Source organism: Dermacentor variabilis, chromosome 9, assembly GCF_050947875.1.
Source record: "Dermacentor variabilis isolate Ectoservices chromosome 9, ASM5094787v1, whole genome shotgun sequence".
Taxonomy (NCBI): Eukaryota; Metazoa; Arthropoda; class Arachnida; order Ixodida; family Ixodidae; genus Dermacentor; species Dermacentor variabilis.
In genome coordinates, this window is record NC_134576.1 from 5,520,852 (window position 1) to 5,540,984 (window position 20,133).

General features: G+C 46.0%; 1 protein-coding gene across 4 annotated transcripts in view; it reads left to right on the top strand.

Moving 5' to 3' along the window:
• LOC142558596 (26S proteasome non-ATPase regulatory subunit 13-like) overlaps nucleotides 1–20,133 on the top strand; it is a 283,634-nt gene that overhangs the window by 140,923 nt on the left and 122,578 nt on the right. For 2 of the 4 annotated variants that reach the window (XM_075670747.1, XM_075670749.1), the window contains exons 8-9: nucleotides 13,638–13,717; nucleotides 16,356–16,451. In XM_075670747.1, the coding sequence (XP_075526862.1) occupies nucleotides 13,638–13,717; nucleotides 16,356–16,451 (176 nt within the window). Of the gene's footprint in view, nucleotides 1–13,637; nucleotides 13,718–16,325; nucleotides 16,452–20,133 lie in introns of all 4 variants that reach the window. The other 2 variants (XM_075670746.1, XM_075670748.1) reach the window with 1 other exon arrangement.

Genomic DNA, 20,133 nt, shown 5'->3' on the forward strand with positions numbered 1-20,133 from the left:
AGAACCATACATTTCGGGTGAAAATAGGTCGTGCACTGTTGCGTGCATTCATACAGGAAACTGGGGTACCGCAGTGTGGCATACTCAGCTGCACGCTCTTTGTGGTAAAGATGAACACGCTTTGAGCATCGTTATCAGCTATTTTTTATTCTGTCTACGTAGACGATATACAAATAGGTTTCAAATCCTGCAACCTCACAGTGTGTGAGAGATGGGTACAGCAGGCCCTAAACAAAGTGTCCATGTGGGCAGACCAAAATGGATTTAAAATCAACCCCCACAAAAGTTCTTGTGTTAGTGTGTGAGAGATGGGTACAGCAGGCCCTAAACAAAGTGTCCATGTGGGCAGACCAAAATGGATTTAAAATCAACCCCCACAAAAGTTCTTGTGTTCTCTTCACAAGAAAGAGAGGCGTGGTCCCAGATCCTTTTCTAGAACTGGGCGGACAACAAATTCCTTTTAACAAGGAGCACAAATTTCTAGGTGTTATACTTGACTCCAAACTTACTTTCATTTCACACTTAAAATGTCTAAAAGCCAAATGTCTAAAAACAATGAACTTACTTAATATCCTATCCCACACAACATAGGATAGTGACAGGAAGTGCCTGTTGAATCTTTACAGGAGCCTAGTTTGCTCACGAATAGACTATGGTGCCGTAGCATATCACTCTGCCGCCCCAAGCGCGCTAAAGACTTCAGACCCCGTTCACCATCTGGGAATCCGCCTGGCCACTGGCGCATTTAGAACAAGCCCTGTTGAAAGTCTATATGTTGAGTCAGATGAGTGGTCACTCCGTTTTCAGAGAACATACATCAGCTTTACCTATTTTTTGAAAGTGCGCTCTAATAAGGAACATCTGTGTTTCACAACCGTTAACAACTTGATGTGTGAAACACTTTTTCATAACAGACCCTCTATGAGGTTGCCTTTCTCACTGCCTGTAAGAGAACTTAGCGAAGAAATGGACGTCCCATTTCTCGAATATCGCCTAATGCCTGCAGCTAAGCTATTATATATAGCCCTGGGAGTGGCACGTGATAGAATGTGATGTATCCTTTGTAGAGGTCACAAAGCACGCTCCTGAGCTATATTTATTATGCCATGTATAGTTTGGTAGACATCTCACCTCCAAGCAAATTATGCAATAAAGCGGAATTTCCTCAATTTCTGGAAAATTATTTACTCTGCAAGAAAACTGGGTGTATATTTAATACTAGCACATTGAAACACATAAACTCAGCAAATTTAATCAGAATCGATAAAGAATATTAAAAAAAGTTTTCAGGTGCAAGGTCCCCCCTTAAGTGTTGAGGGCCAGCAGAGGGTATCATGATCTGTTATGACTACGAACGGCCGTCCGTATAGGTACAGACGGAATTTTTCGACAGCTCAGACGAGGGCTTGGCACACCTGCTCGGTAATGGCGTAATTTTTTTCTGACTATGACCGGAGGCAACTAGCATACACTATCACACGGTTAGCTCCCTTCTGTGTTTGAGCGAGGATAGCACCTATGCCATGGCCGCTTGCATTGGTGTCAAGCTCTGTTCTAGCAGCTGGGTCAGAATGAGCCAGCACAGCTGGTGATGTGAGGGCAGAAATCAGCCATGCAAAGGAAGTCGCTTGGTCTGTGCCCCAAGATAAGGTTGCATCCTTTTTGTGGAGGTCCATGAGGGTTCAAGCAATGTCCGTGAAGTTGCTAACAAAGTGACAAAAGTAGGAGCAGAACCCATGATAGCTGCACACTTCATGCGTGGACTGCGGAACCGGGAACTCGCGGACGACACAGACTTTGTCAGGGTCTGGTTGTACACCAGTAGCATCAACTAGGTGTCCAAGTAATTTGATCTGGCAGTGCCTAAAAGTGCACTTAGAGGCATTGAGCTGGAGGCCAGCCTGGTGAATTATGCCGAGAATGGCCGACAGGTGAGAGAGGTGGCTTTCAAAACTGGGCGAGAAAACGATGACATCGTCCAGATAACAAAGACAGGTCGATCACTGAAGACTGCGTAGAAGAGTGTCCATCATGCATTCGAAAGTTACAGGTGCGTTACACAACCCAAAAGGCATGACCTTAAATGGGTGGAAGACGTCAGGTGTGATGAAAGTGGTCTTCTCGCGGTTGCAATCATCGACGGTAATTTGCCAGTATCCCAAGCGGAGAGCTAGCGATGAGAAATATCTGGCACCACGGAGGCAGTTGAGCGCATCATCAATTCGAGGGAAAGGATACACATCCTTCTTCATTACCCGATTGAGATGGCAGTAATCGACGCAAAACCGCCAGCTGTCGACCTTCTTTTTCACAAACACCACAGGGGATGCCCAACGACTAGAGGAAGGCTCTATCACTTCTTTCCCAAGCATTTTCTCTACCTCCTTTTGGATCACTTGGTGCTCAGAGTGGTACACTTGGTAACGGTGCTTGTGAAGGCGGCTGGCATCTCCAGTGTCGAAGTGGTGGGCCACAACATGTGTATGGCCTAGTGGACTGTTGTCAACATCGAAAACGTCAAATTAAGAAAATAGGACAGCGCAGAGTGCTTCACTTTGGGAAGGTAAGAGGTCAGGGGATATAATTTTGTTCAGAAGTGCCTTGGTTGGCACAGGTATGACAGGTTGGGGCACGGTCTCTGCGTCAGCAGTGAATGCAGAAACTGTACTTTCTTTTAGCGGTGACAGTTCGGCTAGTGAAATTCCTTAAGGAAGAATATGGGTCGAAGTAGAAAAGTGGTGGCTGGAAGCATCGTTCTGTTGTTTGCAACAACCACTGTAGTGCAAGAAAGTGCGATGTTGCGCGAGAGGATCAGATCTGTGAGGGGAGCGACCACATAGTCACTATCAGAGACTGGAGGAAACGGTGACAGGACGTAGAGGACTGAGCAGGTAGTCATAGAAACTCCACAGAACGTAGGTGAGTGTTACGTGATGGGGGGCGGTGTCATCAAGACACAATGGCAGTTCAAGCTGCAAAATACCAGTAGAACAATCGATGAGGGCAGAGTGGGTGGTCTAGCAGTCAATACCAAGAATGACATCATGTCGGCAAGCGTCGAGAACAGTGAAGAGAACAGATGTTTGGTGGCCGGCATCAGTATCGCAAGCAGTGCACATACCAAGAACAAGTGTTCGGGCTTAGTAGGAGAGACAGCAGGTGTCAGCACTTTTTGTAGGCGGCATTGAAGCGTAAAAGTCATAACAGATATGTGGGCACCAGTATCAATGAGAGCAGCAACAGTCACACCATCGATGAGAACACCAAGCAAATTGCGTCTTGAAGTAGGCATCGGTAGAGGTTTTTTGGTCCTTGTCATCAGTGCAGACTCGCCTCCCGGAGCTGCACTGGCTAGTTTCCCGGGTGGTGGCCAGAGTAACTGGTGAAGGGAGAGTGACGGCATTGAGGGGAGCATGACGTGCGACTCTGAGGGATGGCGATTGGCTAGACCAGTGTCCTGGAGCAGCAATATTGGCGTATGTCGGTGAAGAGCGCGAACATAGACGATGAAGTTCACGGGCCAGAAGGTGGTCGTCAAGAAGAGATGTGCTAGAAGACTGGCCACGACCTTGGTGGTGGTCACTGGGAAAGCTTGGTTGGTAATACCGATGACTGCAGCAGTGGCGTGAAATGTCGCCAACGCGAGAACAAGAAAAACAGATTGGTTGATTGTCTGGCATCCTCCAATCAGATGGGGTTTTGTAGTGGGGTGTGAAACAGGGAGTAGAAGCGGCAGCAGCAACAATTGGGGCGGTGTAGCATTTAGTGTGAGGACCGGGAGCGCACATGGGGTGAGGTGTGTGACAGGTGGCTTGTGGAATTACTATATTCGCAACCTCTTGACAGACGACGGCTTGAAGGAAGGATATTGTCACCAAATGGTCGTGAGCAGGTGCCTGATAAGCGGCTGGAGCCATGGCTTAGAGCTCCTGGCGAACAATCCTGGTTAGGTTGTTAGGCATCGAGAACGGAGGGGGCGTCTCGGAATCTTCGCATGAGGATGTCACAGCCCTGTTCGGTAGTCTGGTAAAGCAGTGAGTAATGCGCCTGATTTTTGCTTGTTCGAACCGACGCCATTCTGTTATAGAAGAGTCAACCGTGCTGCAGTGCTTACACATGAGTGTGTTGAAGGCATCTTCAGCTATGCCTTTCAACACATGGCCCACCTTGTCCGCCTCTGGCATGTCTTCTTCAATGGTGTGGCACAAGGCTAGCACGTCTTGGATATATGCGACGTGTGATACTGTCGACATCGATGAGCTCTGGCCGTGAGTTTGTGCCGGGCTGTCATTTGTCGTACGACCGATCGGCCAAACAATTCGCGTATCTTCTTGCTTACATCCCAACTTGTCAGTTCTTCTTTGTACATATTAAACCACCAGCAAGCTGTGCCCTGTAGGTAGAAAATGTTGGTGAACATTGGCCTCTCATCCCACCTGTGGTGCTTGCTGACATGCTCGTACAATAGGAGCCAATCGTCGACGTTATTGTTGTCCATACCGCAAATTGTGCCGGGATCGAGGGGATTTCGAAAGGACCACTGTTGCTGGAGCCACGGGCGGAGCCTGCGATGACAGCATACTGTCTTCGGCCATGAGGCGAAAGAAACATGGTGTCCGCGCCAAAGATCAAGGGCCGGCAGGAATCGAGCCTGCAACCTCCTCCAAAAAGGTGTTATGGGGAGTATTTACTCAACAGTAAATGGCTAGCACTTGGGTAGTCAAGGCTGTACAGGGCACACAGCTTTTAGCAGGTTAAGTTACGTCAACAGGGTGTCTACCAACTGGGAAAACCGGGAATTGTGAGGGATTTTGAGTAGTCTGGAAAAACTCAGGGAAATCTCAGAAAATTTGTGCCTGTATCAGGGAAAATTAGCTGTAATTTTGAAAGGGTCGAAAGTCGCGGTAATGCTGGCTCGAGTAACAGTCAGGAATCGTAATGAATCGCCTTTGACGTCCTGTTGTCGGCTGGAGGAGTTGCCAGTCTACAGTCAACGACTGACTTTCTGGATTCTCGATAATTTGGACGGCTTCGCGGCATCACCACGTACCCCACAGAGTCAATGTATCAGAACGCTAGAAATTTCTGACGCAAGAACTCTTCACCGTCCGATTTTCCGGATGTTTTGCTATGACCGCAGGTCCAAAACGGCAATAATCAAAGCCACTACCCCTGCCATTTTGGTTACCTCGCTGCCTTGAACCAGCGCTCTCACACGCAGATCCTTTGGCAGCCGTGGCCACCACTGCGGCGACGTTCGCTATGCAGCTTCTTGAATGGGGTGCCGTGTTTTTTATTGAAAGAATTCGCTGCTGTCAGCAATGGCACAGACTCCGCCTTTGTGGTCCTCGTGATTGGCTTAGAAGCTTGGAAAGCATGGTGCGTTGTATAATGCCGGTTACTGAAAGCCAGCTTTGCCTCCGTACTGAAATGTTATTTGGGGAAGCATATGCAAAAGTATTGCAGTGAAGCATAATAAGTAGACGTTGTTGCTGGCCGAGTTGGTTGGAATCTAATGAATACATTGTTGCGCCAAAAAAAAAGAAAGATGACTTGGGAAGGAAGAGTACGAAACGACAGATTGAGCGTTGAACTTCAACTGATTTTATTCTTAGAGCAGGGCAGGGAGAATGAACAAATGCGCATGCGTACATCAGTGTTGCCTAGAGCGATTACAGTGACATTTGCAACTCGTTTTCAAACAGAAAAACAGACGTGTCACTAATACAACTCGTGCCTCTTACTTTTATGTGAAATGCCTCCAAAAGTTATCTTGCTAACATATCACCACTCCTGCCAAGTATCTTTATCTCATGCAGTAGTGGCTGGCATGTTCCTTCCTGGCAAACCCTGCAATGCGCAGGTAAATGCGCGTTACCTTTGTTGATTGCAGACAGTTCATGCTCCCGGGCCCGGTCATTAACACATCTCCCCGTTTGTCCAACGTAGGATTTCCCACATTTTAGCGGTATTTCGTATGTAACGCCCGTCACACATTTCACGTACTGTCTAGTGTGCTTTTTCTGGCATCCTGACTTTTTGTCAACGCTGCTTATGCGCGGACGCAGTCCAGCCAACTTGCGTAGTGCCGAGAAAACAACTGGCACACCAAACCTTGTGGCGAGTTTCTTCAAGTTGTGGGAAAGCTTGTGGGCGTATGGCACCACTGCAGCTTTGCCTCGTTTTTGGTTGGGCCTAGGTGTATGCCTTTTTCCCTTCACCTTCTGGAGCAATGTTTTTGACATTGCCCCAACAACTGAGCTCGGGTAGCCGGCTGTGTGTAGCCTCGCCAATTACTTATCAACGCTAGTCTGCATCGCGTGGGGGCACAATTTCTTAAGAGCAGATTCAAGGCAAAGAGTGGCTTTTTCTCTTTTAACTAGCTTTGAGTGTGCCGAATCATATGGTAGCAATTCCTTCTGGACACGTGGGCTATACTGCCAACATAGGTGGTCTTTGTCAAAAACTAAGGACAGATGTAAAAACTGTAGAGTGCCATGGGAAGGAATTTCGTGTGTAAATAGCATGCCCTTCTCATGTACTCTAAGAACATCTAAGATCTGGCTAATGAACTGGTTAACGGTAAAATTATGGTTACTTTTTAAAAGAATTAAAAAATCTTTGACATATTGTCACCCAGCTATTACAACTAAAACAGTTTACCACCAACAGATTGGCAAAAAAACGTCTGCCTTTAGCGATGGCTGGTCCTCGGAGAGCGCGCGCACAACCACTAACTTCGTCGTTCTCGCCTTAAAGGTCCCGTGTCATCATGTGCAAACTTATTTCGCGTCATTGCTCCCTTTCAAAAGCGACTGGCCCGGTCACTTCAAGGGCAGCGGGCGCGCACTATGGGCAAGAGTGCCAAGATGAAAAGACAAAAAAAAAAACATACAGGAATGTGCACAATGCTGAAGCGGTTTGTGAGGGTTGCTTATCCCTCGCATGCATAGTACGGCTTCATCTGTACTATGTGGACGACTTCAGCACAAGGATGGCGTCGGTTCGAACAAGGATCAGAGCTTTGAGGCACCACCTCGTAGTTCACATCACTGAGGCGGCATACAACTTCATAGGGGCCGAAATAGCGGTGCAACAATTTCTCTGAGCCCACAGTGTCAGATAGGTGTCCACACCCACATGCGGTCGCCTGGTAAGTACTGGACAATATCTAAAAACCTATCGTCAGAGGAACTGTGCAGGTCGCGGTCAATTGAAGCCAAAAAAATGTCACACAGCACAGGAGCGACGCAGGACCCAATGCATATCCCTTGTTGTTGAACATACAAATTGTCGTTAAAAGACATAAAAGTAGACTTTAAGTAAAATTACTATAAAACGTTCCCTTTCAGGAATTGAATTACATCTCTAGTGCTCTTAGTCATGAAAGGATCATTCACTTACAACGCTTTCAAGTTCTTTAAAAGAAACTGGCTAACTACCTGTTGCCAAGAGCCTTTCTCGCTTACGATGGCACGGAACGGAATTCATTCCTTATAAGATTTCGCTGTGAAAAACAGGGTTAAGGAAGCACCTTTACATTCACTTATTGCCTTGACTAACTTCGAAAGATGAAGTTCTGTGCAAAGGGCTACAGCTTGTTTCTTGACTCTTGTTGCCTTTTCTTTGACTAGGACAAAGTTCTTTTCTACAGCTTGTTGTGCCTTGTCGCTAAACACACCTCCTGAGAAGACTACGAAATGTCCTTCCTTATCAGACTGAAGAAGCTGGAGGTTATTTTCTTTGAAAAAAAGCCACAAGGTTTGGTGTGCCAGTTGTTTTCTCGGCACCACGCAAGTTGGCTGGACTGTGCCCGCGCATAAGCAGCGTCGACAAAAAGTCAGGATGCCAGAAAAAGCACACTAGACAGTACGTGAAATGTGTGAGGGGCGTTACATACGAAATACCGCTAAAATGTGGGAAATCCTACGTTGGACAAACGGGGAGATGTGTTAATGACCGGGCCCGGGAGCATGAACTCTGTAATCAACAAAGGTAACGTGCATTTACCTCCGCATTGCACGGTTTGCCTGGTAGGAACATGCCAGCCACTACTGCCTGAGATAAAGATACTTGGCAGGAGTGGTGATACGTTAGCAAGAGAACTTTGGAGGCATTTCACATAAAAGTAAGAGGCACGAGTTGTATTAGTGGCACGTCTGTTTTTCTGTTTGAAAACGAGTTGCAAATGTTGAAAACGTCACTGTAATCGCTCTAGACAACACTGATGTACGCATGCGCATTTGTTCATACTCCCTACCCTGCTCTAAGAATAAAATCAGTTGAAGTTCAGCGCTCAATCTGTCGTTTCGTACTCTTCCTTCCTAAGTCTTTATTTTCCTTTTTTTTGGCGCAACAATGTATTCAATAAGCATAATAAGCATGGGAAGGGGCTATTGCCACAGGACGCAGTATGTATTCCTTAATTATACACGCATGCACCCAGTATTTCCTGTCACAGTACAAGCACCGATATGCCTAATACATGTATTGACAGGCCTTCAGGGTGTTTTCGAATGTGCCTGTGGCGGTCTGAGCCCTTAAGGCCAGCAAATGACATGCATTTATTTTTTCGAACTTGCTGATCTTTCGGATGTTTTCGAGCCCCCTAGTGAGGTAGAAAAATTGTGCATGGACTGCGCAACTGACCAAGAAGATGCTTAAAATGGTCCGTGGGACGAAGGAGTGGCGGAAGGAGGACAAGAACAGAAAGGGCCTACACATTGAGGAATGAAATGGGAAAGGAAGCATGCTGCCGCCATTTTGAAGGAGCTTGAGCTCAAAAAACAAACTGTTGGCTGATGCTGAGATGCAGGTGTCCCTCATCCAAACCAAAATAAACTCTTTAAAGCAGTGAAACACAACACTAAGGCGTCGTGCGCGGGCTGAGAGTATGTCAGGACAGTTGAGGTTGACTTACGATTTGTCGAGAGAGAATCTCAATTGTGACAAAGTTCGGGCCTCATACCACTGAGCTTGCTTGCTATCAGTTGATAGAAATAGCTCAGATTCGAAAATATTTCCTTCTGTATGCATCTCCTTTTTATTCGTACTTGAGAGTGTCCGACACGATTTGAAATTTTTTTTCGAAGACATTTTATTTGCTGTGCATTTTACTAACCCCTCCCTTCTATTCTCTTTTTGAATAACATAAACATTACTCCTTAGTATTCAAATTGGGTTAAGTTGTTTTCTTTTACAATTTTCTTCATATGCTTACTAGAGAGTGGCAGCATCGGGCGATGTGGTTTCAGCCTGTCTTGACATAAAACTTAGTTCTGCATCACTCAGGGAATTTTGCAAGGGCACTCAGGGAAAATCTGGAAAACTCGGGCAATTTGGGAATGCCAACTTGGTAGACACCCTGGTCAAGCATGTATAGGTACCTAAGTAAATCAAGTATAACTAGGTGTCTATTTGTCACCGCCCCATTTCAAAGGGGATATTCCAATAAACCATCATTATTGTAATCATCGGACGATAGCACCCTTATCACTGTGTTTCACCAGATCATGCAGCAAAGATCTAGCACTCTAAAACAGTATTGACTCTGGGGCAGCACATTGTTTAGCTGCATCACTCTTTCATGTGCATTCCGTCTTGCAGTCATTGGGAAGCACTTGATGGCCTTTAAGTGATTGCAGTAATGGCAGTGCAGTCTTCATCATATTTCATGGGGACTGAAATCTCCAAACAATTTATTTATTTATTTATTTATTTACAAATACTGCAGCCCAGAAGGGCTATTGCAAGAGTGGGTGAATACAAAATGTGGAAAATACAAATCACCATACAAAAGAATCAAATGTGAGTAACATGGCTAAGGGGAGCACTCAATAGCATCTCCAAATTCTCCATGTGGTAAACAACGGATGGAACCAGGCAGGTCATTCCAGAGTTCAATTGTCCTAGGAAAGAAACTATATTTAAAAGTGTTGGTGTGAGCAAAAAAAGCAGATAAGTTTAAGTCATTGCTGTTTCTCGTGATTAGGGATTTGCACGGGTCACATATGTGTTAGGTGAAGCATAACGTGGAGAGTTAGAGAGTGTAGAAGGTTTCAGAGAAGTAATGTGACGACAGTGGGAAAGAGGGGTTAACAGGGTGTCTACCAACCGGGAAAACCGGGAATTCTCAGGGAATTTCAATAGTCTGGAAATAATCAGGGAAAACTCAGGAATTTGTGCTTCTATCAGGGAAAATTAGCTGTAATTTTATTGAAAGGGAACGAAAGTTCTGTTAATGCTGGCTCCAGTAACAGAGGAATCGCAACAAATTGTTGTTGATGCCGTGTCTATCGGCACGAGGTATTTCTAGAGCAGTTAACGACAGATTTTCCAGATGCCCGATTTTTCGAACATGCCCGATAATTCGCGCGGCTTCGCGGCACCACCACGTACTGCATATAGTCAATGCATATTGCCCTGCCTGCAGTTCTGAAATGGCATTATTCAAAGCCACCACCGCTGCCTCGAACCGGCACTCTCGCACGCAGATCCGGTGGCAGCCGTAGCCACCACTGCGGCAGCGTTAGGCCTAGCTGCTTCTACGTTCGCTATTAAGCTTCTTGCCATGTGCTGCTGTATTTTTCATTGAAAGAATTCGCCGCTGACAGCAACGGCACTGACTCCGCCTTTGTAATCCTCGCGATTGGCTTCGAAGCTCGCAAAGCACTGCGCGTTGCGTAATGCCAGTCTTCGAAAGTTAGCTTCGCCTCAGTACAGCAGTGTTACGCGGTGAAGCATAACAAGCGTGGGACGGGGCAATTGTCACGGGACACAGTACGTATTCCTTAATTATACACGCATGCATCCCCTTCTCCTGTCACAGTACGAACACCGATATGCCTAATAAGTGTACTGGCAGGCCTTAAGAGCTTTTTCGGACGTGCCTGTGGCAATTTTAGCCCTTCAGCAGTTAAAGACATTCATTTCTTTCGGACTGCCCGATTTTTCAGATGTTTTTGCGGCCCCTAGGGAGTCCGGAAAATCGAACGTTGACTGTACAACTGACAAAAAGGATGCTTCAAATAATCCATGGGGTGAACGCATGGCACAAGGAGGATGAGAAAAGAGAGGACCGATGCACTGAGGAAGTAACGGGAAGGGAAGCGTGCCGCTGCCTCTTTGAAGGAGCTTGAGCTCAAAAAACAAAGTGTTGGCTGACGCCGAAATGCAGGTGTGCCTCATCCAAACCAAAATAAACTCTTTAAAGCAGTGAAAGCCAACACTGAGGTCTTGTGTATGGGCTGAGATTATGTCAAAACAGTTGACGTTGACTTCCCAGCTGCTGAGAGAATCTTAGTTGTGACAAAGTTCAGGCCTCATACCGAAGAGCTTGCTATCAGTTTATAGAAATAGCTCATATTCGAAAATGTTTACTTCTGTATGCATCTCCGTTTAATTCGTATTTGAATATGTTCGACTCAATTTGGAATGGGTATTGCCATTTTTTTTCGCTGTGCATTTTACTAATACCTTCTTTCTGTTTTCTTCTTAAATAAAATAGATATTACTCCTTACTATTCAAACTGGATTAAGTCATCTTTTTTTTGTTTCAACATGCCTACCAGAGAGTGACAGCAGCGGGCAGCATGGTGTCAGCCTGTCTTGACATAAAACAAAGTTCTGGTTCATTCAGGGAATTTCGCAAAGGTGCTCAGGGAAAACCTGGAAAACTCAGGGAATTTGGAAATGTCAACTTGGTAGACACCCTGGGTTAAACCGAGCATATGCAGATGAGATGATGGTGACAACATTCTGTCATAATGGCGGTATCTAAAACGAACAGTCTTTTTCTGAACAGGTTCAATTTTGTTAATGTCCGAAATTTTGTAAGGGTTCCATATGGTAGCCGCATATTCAAGAATAGGTCTTAGAAGTGTTTTGTATTTAACGAGTTTAATTTCTTTGGGGGCAGCACGTAGGGTTCGGGTTAGGTAACCAAGTTTTTTTAGTGCTTTGTTGCAGGTTGTTAGAATATGTGCTGACCAGGATAACCTTGGAGTGAAAAGGAGGCCTAAATACTTATATTCATATGTGCGCTGCAGAAAAGTGAATTTATAGGAGTATTTAGTATTTATGGAGGACAACAAGCTTTAAGAGGTTGGCTTGGCCATGAGGCAGCATATGAAATGACAGAGTGGCGGAAGCGACGAGCACAACTGAATAAGAGCATTCATAGTTGGCCCGTAGTGACTGCGTTATTCTGCATAGCATTTGGAGCACAGTTTGAAGCTGGGGATGACAGAAATGTCGGAATAAAGAAGTAGGGGCACATTTGAAAGTTATGTTTTTAAATGTGCATGTTCTTATACACAGAACACAGCGGAAGCACTTTGCTTCATTGTCCACTCAGTGAGACAACTCCTTATGGCTGTAATTTTGCCAATGTGACATTTAGCAGTTAGACGCAGTTTAACAGGCCGGGTGTATCACTTGCCTCTCTCGTACAGAATAAATCATCATTAGAGGGACAATAACAAGAAAAATATCAAGTTAACTTGTCTAATTCCTTTAAAGCAGAATTTCCTTTAACTTTATGGTATCAAGATAAAAGCTAGACTTACATTTTACAAATTTCACATTGAAATTGCAGTGTGTCAGTAGGGTCACTGTGATGTCACATATCTGTGCATTTTGTCGTATTTCAGCCTTTGTGCAAGTTCTTAGAATGTGCTCAATCTTTGGCTACCTTATAATTCAATAGAGTTCATCTCTACTGATAAATGATTAACTAGTCCCAACCAGATGGCATTACAGTTCATTAGATATCTTTTGCAAATAAAGCTTTACACGAAGAGAGCTGCTTACAATTCAGGCGGCAAACTTGTGCATTTGTTGTCGCGCATTGTTTATACTTTAGAATGCCACATAAATGATAGACACGTGCTGGGCGATTGCGTGTTTATTTGCTTTCTTTTCGAGAAAACAATTAAACTCAATTAGTGCACACAAGCATTCTCTGCAAGAACGCTTTTCCTTGTCTTATAGGCTCTTGTTGACGTATATGATTATCTTTATTTTCAGCATTTCGGTATCCATCTTAGACTTGTCAGGCCTTTGCATGTACCTTAGTTTCGAAAATGTCCTGTCAACACCACAGCTACCATTGCAATGTAGAGTGACGTTCGTCCACAATAACCCTCTCATGCCAATGGTGTGGCAGCGCCGATTTCACTCGAAAACGAATGCCCTACTTATACATTGGCTCTATGGTGCCTGCGGCAGTGCCACTAATAAATAATCAAACGTGCGAAAACTTGGCCCACTTTTTTCTCTTTATTTTCTTTTTTCAATATATCGGAGTGCTTTTTTGCAGCAAGCGATGTTTAAAACTAACAAAACAGGCAGCAATTACTGGGGAAGTGACCTGACACTTATTCTGCAGTAATTTATCAAATAAGAAATATGTTGGATCTTACTAAGCTAATCCCATGGGGCAAATCTGCTGCTCCCAGAGCACCCTTGGCGACTTCCATCCCTGTTTGTTGGTAAGTTATCAGCTTCTTGGTGATTTGAGACTTCTCTCGACATTGTCTGGATAGGTATCGCTTGGTGATGGAATGTAGTTGTTACCACAAAGCTCTAGAAGTGGGCATCAATAATAAAATTTTGTTTTTTGTCTTCGCGATGTTCAGTGGAGGAGCTGCGTCACCGTGCCTTTGCCCTGTGCCTGGCCGCACTCCTGGGGGAAGGTGTCTACAACTTTGGCGAATTGGTGAGCACTGTTCTCACGACAACACCCCATCTTCCTCCTGCGCCGGATGTCACCATCATTCACTGTTATTTCACCCCGGCTCAATATCTGGTTACAGTGCATAAAAAGCTGGAGGTATGCTACAGAATGTAGTTGTAGGCTTTGGAACTGGTTATATTACAGATATACATAGCTTGAGTACTGTCAGGTGTCAAATCAATGCTTGTATAGTTAGTTGCTAAGTGACTGCTTGCAAGAGGCATCCTTGTTTGCAGAAAAGTGACGTGCTGCCTGCCATCAGTACGGCGGACTTCCTTTGACTTCAGTTAATTCGATCCGCACTGGAGGTCCTGGCTTGCACCCGTGCATTTCTGTTGGCGCAAAATTTAGTTATTTCCACCCTAAAATTGGCCTTCACCAGATAACTTGGACTTGACCAGTCAACATGGACACGCTTAAGGCACATTCACACTGAAAGCGGAGCGTCTAAGCGGCCAAGCGGATTTTCAATGCGGCAAGGTGGTGAGCACGCGCGCCTGTTCAGACCGGACGGCTTGCCTGTTGCCCACGTTGCAGAGGAGGCAGAGCATGTAGCGTTTTCGTGGTGCACGTGTCACCATTTCTTGGCACCGGTCGTTCGTCCTCAACGCGCGCGCGCGAGCGTTGTCACTGCGCCACCGTCGTCTGGCGTTTTTATTGGCCGCGGGAAAGCAGACAGCTCCGGCGTGCGAAAAAAAAATTGGTACGCGAGCGATCGGGCTCGCCGCCTCGTTTTCCGCCCGCTTTTAGCCACATGGACAGGAGGTTTGCCCACTTTCCGCTCGCTCGCTTGCCTGCTTTGGCTGCTCCGCCTTCGGTGTGAACGTGCCCTTATGGTTACCCCTATAGCAACCTCTTTAGGGGCAACGTCTGTCTGGCTGAGCTTAGTGGATAGTAAATGCGTTGAACACACCATATCTCCCATTGTAAATGCGGCTGGCCCTAGGAAAATCTTAAAGCTATAACCGTAACTCCCTTTACCCGATTTTAAAACTCGCCTTTATATTTATTTTGAGAGAATTAGGCCTAAAATTGCCTGTGCGGTGCCATCAAATACGAAACCACAACCGCCTTTGCGGCGTTTTATGCTTTACTGCTTAACACGAATGTATTGCGGTGAAGCTGATTTCTAAAAACAAGTTGCCATAGTGCATCATCATCAGCCTATTTTGTGTCCACTGCAGGACGAAGGCCTCTCCCTGAGATCTCTAATTACCCCTGTCCTGCACTAACCGATTGCAACGAGCACCCGCAAATTTCCTAATTTCGTTGCCACCTAGTCTGTACTTTGTTTAGGAGATTTTCTACCGTTTCTATGATGTTTTCTACTTTGGACGCATAGAAAATGGGTGCCTGTTGTCTCTGGCAAATGCTGCCAAATTAATCACTGGTGGGTTGTGGCATTTTTTTCCTGCATCTTGTTTAATTTGACCTGCCAAATAATTCTACATATTTTGTTGGACCTGTCAGGGTTCGATTAAGGGACGTTGACTGTATACTCCCCCACTATTATTTCCAACCATGTTGCTATGGAATGTTTGCCAAATTAGTAGTAATGTTGCTAATGAAGCAGTGTATGATTAATTAATATCTCACTTCTAGCTTTAGTCAAAATTTAGTTCATGGACTATTTTGCTGCGATGCAGACTACTGGGTTGGTGTTGTACTGCGGTTGTCTTGACGGATTTGCTCCAATAATTGGCGGGGTGCCGGCAGCAACCGAATAATGTTCCACATGCAGAAACAAAAAATCAATAAATCCTTGTTTCTCTGTAACCTTCAATCTGAGTGAAACGAAACAAGAAAAGGAAACTGCACAAAAACGCACTACAGACAAACTCGTATTTCATGTACAAACGTCTACTTGGGAGTATCATTCTGTGAACTGCCAACCGGCGTTTTATGACGCGTCTCTCGCAGGTGAGTGGAGTCAGCACTACTGTTTTACTCTGTTGTTCTGCCGCTTCTGCTGCAATGGCATGCCTTGCAGATGTGCCTTGAATTTATTTGCATAAAAGTGAGTTTTGTGGCACCACCCGGTGGGTTTAAAGGGGCCTTTGAACACTTTTCAAGCCACCGTCTTCCTGCTGCAGGTTGCGTAGACTGGAGATGCCTCTAGCATACGTCAAACAACCGATATCAATATAATCATATTTTAATCGTGCAAACAAATCACTTCAAATTGCTTCCAACAGCATTGTCGCCCAGTAGTGCTAACCAGAAGCGTCATCGTTGCCACTCGCTCCTCCGTGTTTGGTTAAAATATAAGTTGCAGATTACTGCATTGAATCAAGAACATGATAAATTGAGATTTTGTTTTATTTTTGTTTGCTGTCCTTTTTATTTTACCGCAAACGGACACTACAACTGCGAAACACAGTAGGGGTACTGGCTGCTCATTTGCCTCTAAGAATTGCGCTATGTTTGGAGAACACAAGGAAGGGACAAGCTTAGAAGTTGCTGTACATCTGTACGTAGCTCACCTGTTTTTCTGATGAACAGTCTGTGATCAATCTGATGAACAGTCTGTACTGAGAGAAAGGTTGTCGTTCTGCTTGATGGTAATGTGCTCTTGTGTTGATGACTACAGTTGGCACACCCAATCCTGGAATGCCTGCAGGGCACTGACCGCCACTGGGTGGTGCAGTTGCTGTCGGCCTTCAACAGTGGATCCCTGGCGCAGTATGAGGCCCTGAGGCCTGCCTGGTCACTGCAGGTACGTCATTTGGTAGTTTGTGCAGGGAGATACTGTTGCCTCCTCCAGTGGCAGGATGCTACTTGCAACTTCTCTAGTACGGCATTATTTAATGAGTACTAATGAATTATTTGCTGTGGGCCCTCACCAGGCCCATAGCAAATTTTGGCTATATGCTGAAAGTTATGTTTCCTAGGGAGTGTTCTGCCGTAAAATTTTTCAAATCGGCTCATTAATAGCCGAGATAGAAATATTTCAGTGCCGTGAACCTATGATTTCAGCAAGCGGGCTGCACTGCCAAGCAAGGCGCTCTCTCCACTCACCCCGTCTAGCCTTCACAAGCGAAATTCCTTCCCTGCGTACTCCCATACCAGCCCTCGAGGATCGGGTGACGCATACATCACAGGCCCCACGTTCAATTTTTTTTCTCCGCGCTATTCTTTTTTCCCTGCACTATGCATTTCCGCTGACTGCGCCGCGCGTGAGCTGTTGTCTCGTTCACGCAGCGCACGATTTTGTGTGCTGTGCACAAGGAAACATGACTAGTGGTATAATTCAGAGCTACAAGAATACTGAGGCATAACAAGTGGATCGCAGAGTGTGATCACGTGCTGGAACACGGTAGAAAATGGCATAGTTTAGGTACTTGCGCACGTGACCGCATGACCGTGGGAACAAAAAGACGAAGCGGAAGTATGTCTCTCTTGATTCGGTGCGAAGTAAAACAAACAACACATAGACATTCCGTTTGTGTTTTATTATTTCCCTAAACTTCAATTCGTCAATTCAAGCAACAGATCGCACAGATAACAAATGTTGTCTTGAATAATTCTCGAAGTCACGTGTCACCACGAGTGACGTCACACTGCGGACCCGATTACATAGGTGCAGGAACCCGACTACGTCACCGTCCCTCTCCGGGCAGATTCGACGCGAGTGAAGAGGGAAACAGCGTTCAAATTTAATTTCAGGCATACGTGCCGCGGCCTGAAAGGCCGTGGCACGTATGCCTGATTTTGTGTTTGTACGTAATCCTTTGCAAACACGGTCGTTGGCGCGCATTGTACATTCTGCACTTGTCAGCTCAAAATGGCCAGACCTGGTGAGGGTGCCCTTTAAGGTACCGTGTTTACTTGAATCTAACATGCACCTTTTTTCCGATAAAACGGGTTTAAAAATTTGCATGCGCATTAGAATCGAGTACGACCCTAAATTTGTGTTACCATATCGCCATCGGGATTTCAAAATGGCCGCCTCATATACACTTCAAGCCTAGCTGCTGTAGCTTTCTCCATGTGCTGTAGTATGTGTGCATAGGTTAATCCACCGTCTGTCTTCCCATTTTCTGCATTTGCTGTACCAGCATGGAAGTACCGACTGAAGTCCATCATGTTACCGCAATTAAAAGGAAAGTGATCGCTTGTGCAAAGGTGGACGGAAATCGGATTGCATCACAGGCATTCGGATGACCTGAAATGTGTGTGCGTGACTGGCACAAACAGGAGAGGCGTTCTACTCTCGTGGCTGCTGCTTACGGTGTGGCGTCACGGGCCCTATCTTGAGAGTGATCTGTGATAAGGAAAGAGTCTAGGTGCAGCGCGCTGAGTACTCATCACTTAGTTCATGTTGAAGCAAGTGGTAGCACAAAGGTCAATTTGCTTGCTCCTGCTACTGCACTTTCTCACTCCAGCGTTATCACAGCGAGTTGTCGCGGTCATCGAGTAAGACATGTTCATGTTTGCTTGTGCGCGCATGACGCCATGCTTCTTAATTTAGTTACGAAGCGAATGTTTACAAGCTTATACGGCCGATAAAACTACTATACTTACTTCGTATAGCTGTGTACTATTTTGCTATCGCAATCAATGCTTTGCCTTTCAGGGGAAACTGCAACATTCTTTTTTTCATTGCAACTCTAGTCCATAAGGAGTAAATCTTTCTTTTCCAAATGAGAAAGTTGTATTTCTGTATGAAAGCATGAGGTGCACGATGCTGTGAAAGACTTTCTTTCTTTAGGTCAGCACAAACTGGTACTGTTAGATATGGGACCTTTTTCTGAGCCCCCTTCGAGTTCCCCAGACCACATCGAATCGCAGCACAGCTAATTGAGAAGCGCAGAAACATGGAAAGCACATTCCAGAGGAGCGCACGTGCAAACAAGTTGAATGCCCCCACTTCGTATGCCGCCGGTGGAGCTATTCAATGCTTGACGCTTCCAGAAAGCGAGGGGATAGCCCGGCACTGTTGCAAGGAAAGTGGGTCCCGAAGCAGGACGGCTGTGATGTACCGGGAAGGCCTGGCAGCGTAGCCCCCATACGACCATTGTGCCAAGGCGTTGCCAGCCAGCGAGGCAAGACCAATTCTGCCCGCCTTGGTCCGCCGTCGCCCCACCTGGCTCTTGTGACGGTGCGTAAGTCAGCAAGGCAAGACTGCAGGGGGGAGCAAGCGGTGACTCTCTTCGCCGGGTATGACACCATTGCACGGGCGCCTACCATTCGCCGAAAATGGCGTCATCTGAGCGGACTCTCTCATTGGCCGAACATGACGCGTCTTCCAGTCATCGAAGGGCTTAAAAGAGAGACCAGGAGCAGCAAGAGAATTCCTAGAGCATTCCCGGATTCACCTCTCTCGAACTTCTTGCCGCGGGCCGCAGCGTCCGAGTTGCTGCCGGCCCGTAATGACTGTACGACTATTCATTGACGTCTCTCTGTAAATAATGTAAAATAAACCTCCCAAGTGTTTCATCCCGAAGTCCGTCCTCAACCCCTACAACGGGTTGGCAGCGGTGAGATTGCCTCCGAATGCAACAGCTGGTGGCAGCGCTACGGATCAACCTTCGTCCAGAGAGATCCTAAGGAACCGGGAAGAGCGAAGAAGAGAGAGCCTTCGTCGAAAGAGGTCCGAAGAAACTGGGAGTAGCGAAGAAGAGCGAGCCTTCGACCCAGGGAGTTCTGAGGAACCGGGAACAGCGGACAAATGAACCGGATGGCAGGGTGCTGCACCGTAAGTGAGCACGTGTTTTTTTCCTTTTGATTCGCCAGACTCAAATGTTGTGTGTTCATTTTGATAGTTCTGGGAATCGGGAGTTTGTTGCATTGTGTGTTTGCACAAATAAATTAAGGAAAACAGTTCTAACTACCAGTCGGGGCAGCTGCCATGGATCTTAGAAGGTTGACGAGGTTAGACTTGTTGTTGGTGTGCGACGATTTGGGAGTTGAGGCGGATGAACAGATGAAAACGCCAGCTATCATAAAGGCCATTCAAGATAGTGGCAATGATGATAAAAGCATTGAGCTTGCTTGGGAGGTGATACAGGAACCACGGGAGCGTGAACGTCGTGAATGTGAGCGTGAGCGTCGTGAACATAAGAGTGAGCGTAAGCGTGAAGACGTGAGAATAAATGGAAGCGTGAGCTTCAAGAACTTACTCTTAAGTGTGAGCGTCACGAACGTGAGAATGAACGCGAACGTGAGTATCAGGAACGTAAGCGTGAGCGTGAGCAAAAGTATGAGAGAGAGAAGGCAGCACTGATCAAAGAGATGCAGTATTGTGATCCGTTAATGGCACAGAGACAACGGCTGTCTGAGAATTCTGTAGGTAGTACAGAGCGAAAAAATGAGGCAGCATCGAGCGGATTTTCGCCAAAAGCCGACGAGAAGAGTAGTGCCTGTGAGATTGGCTGCAGATTCATAAGTGAAGGGAA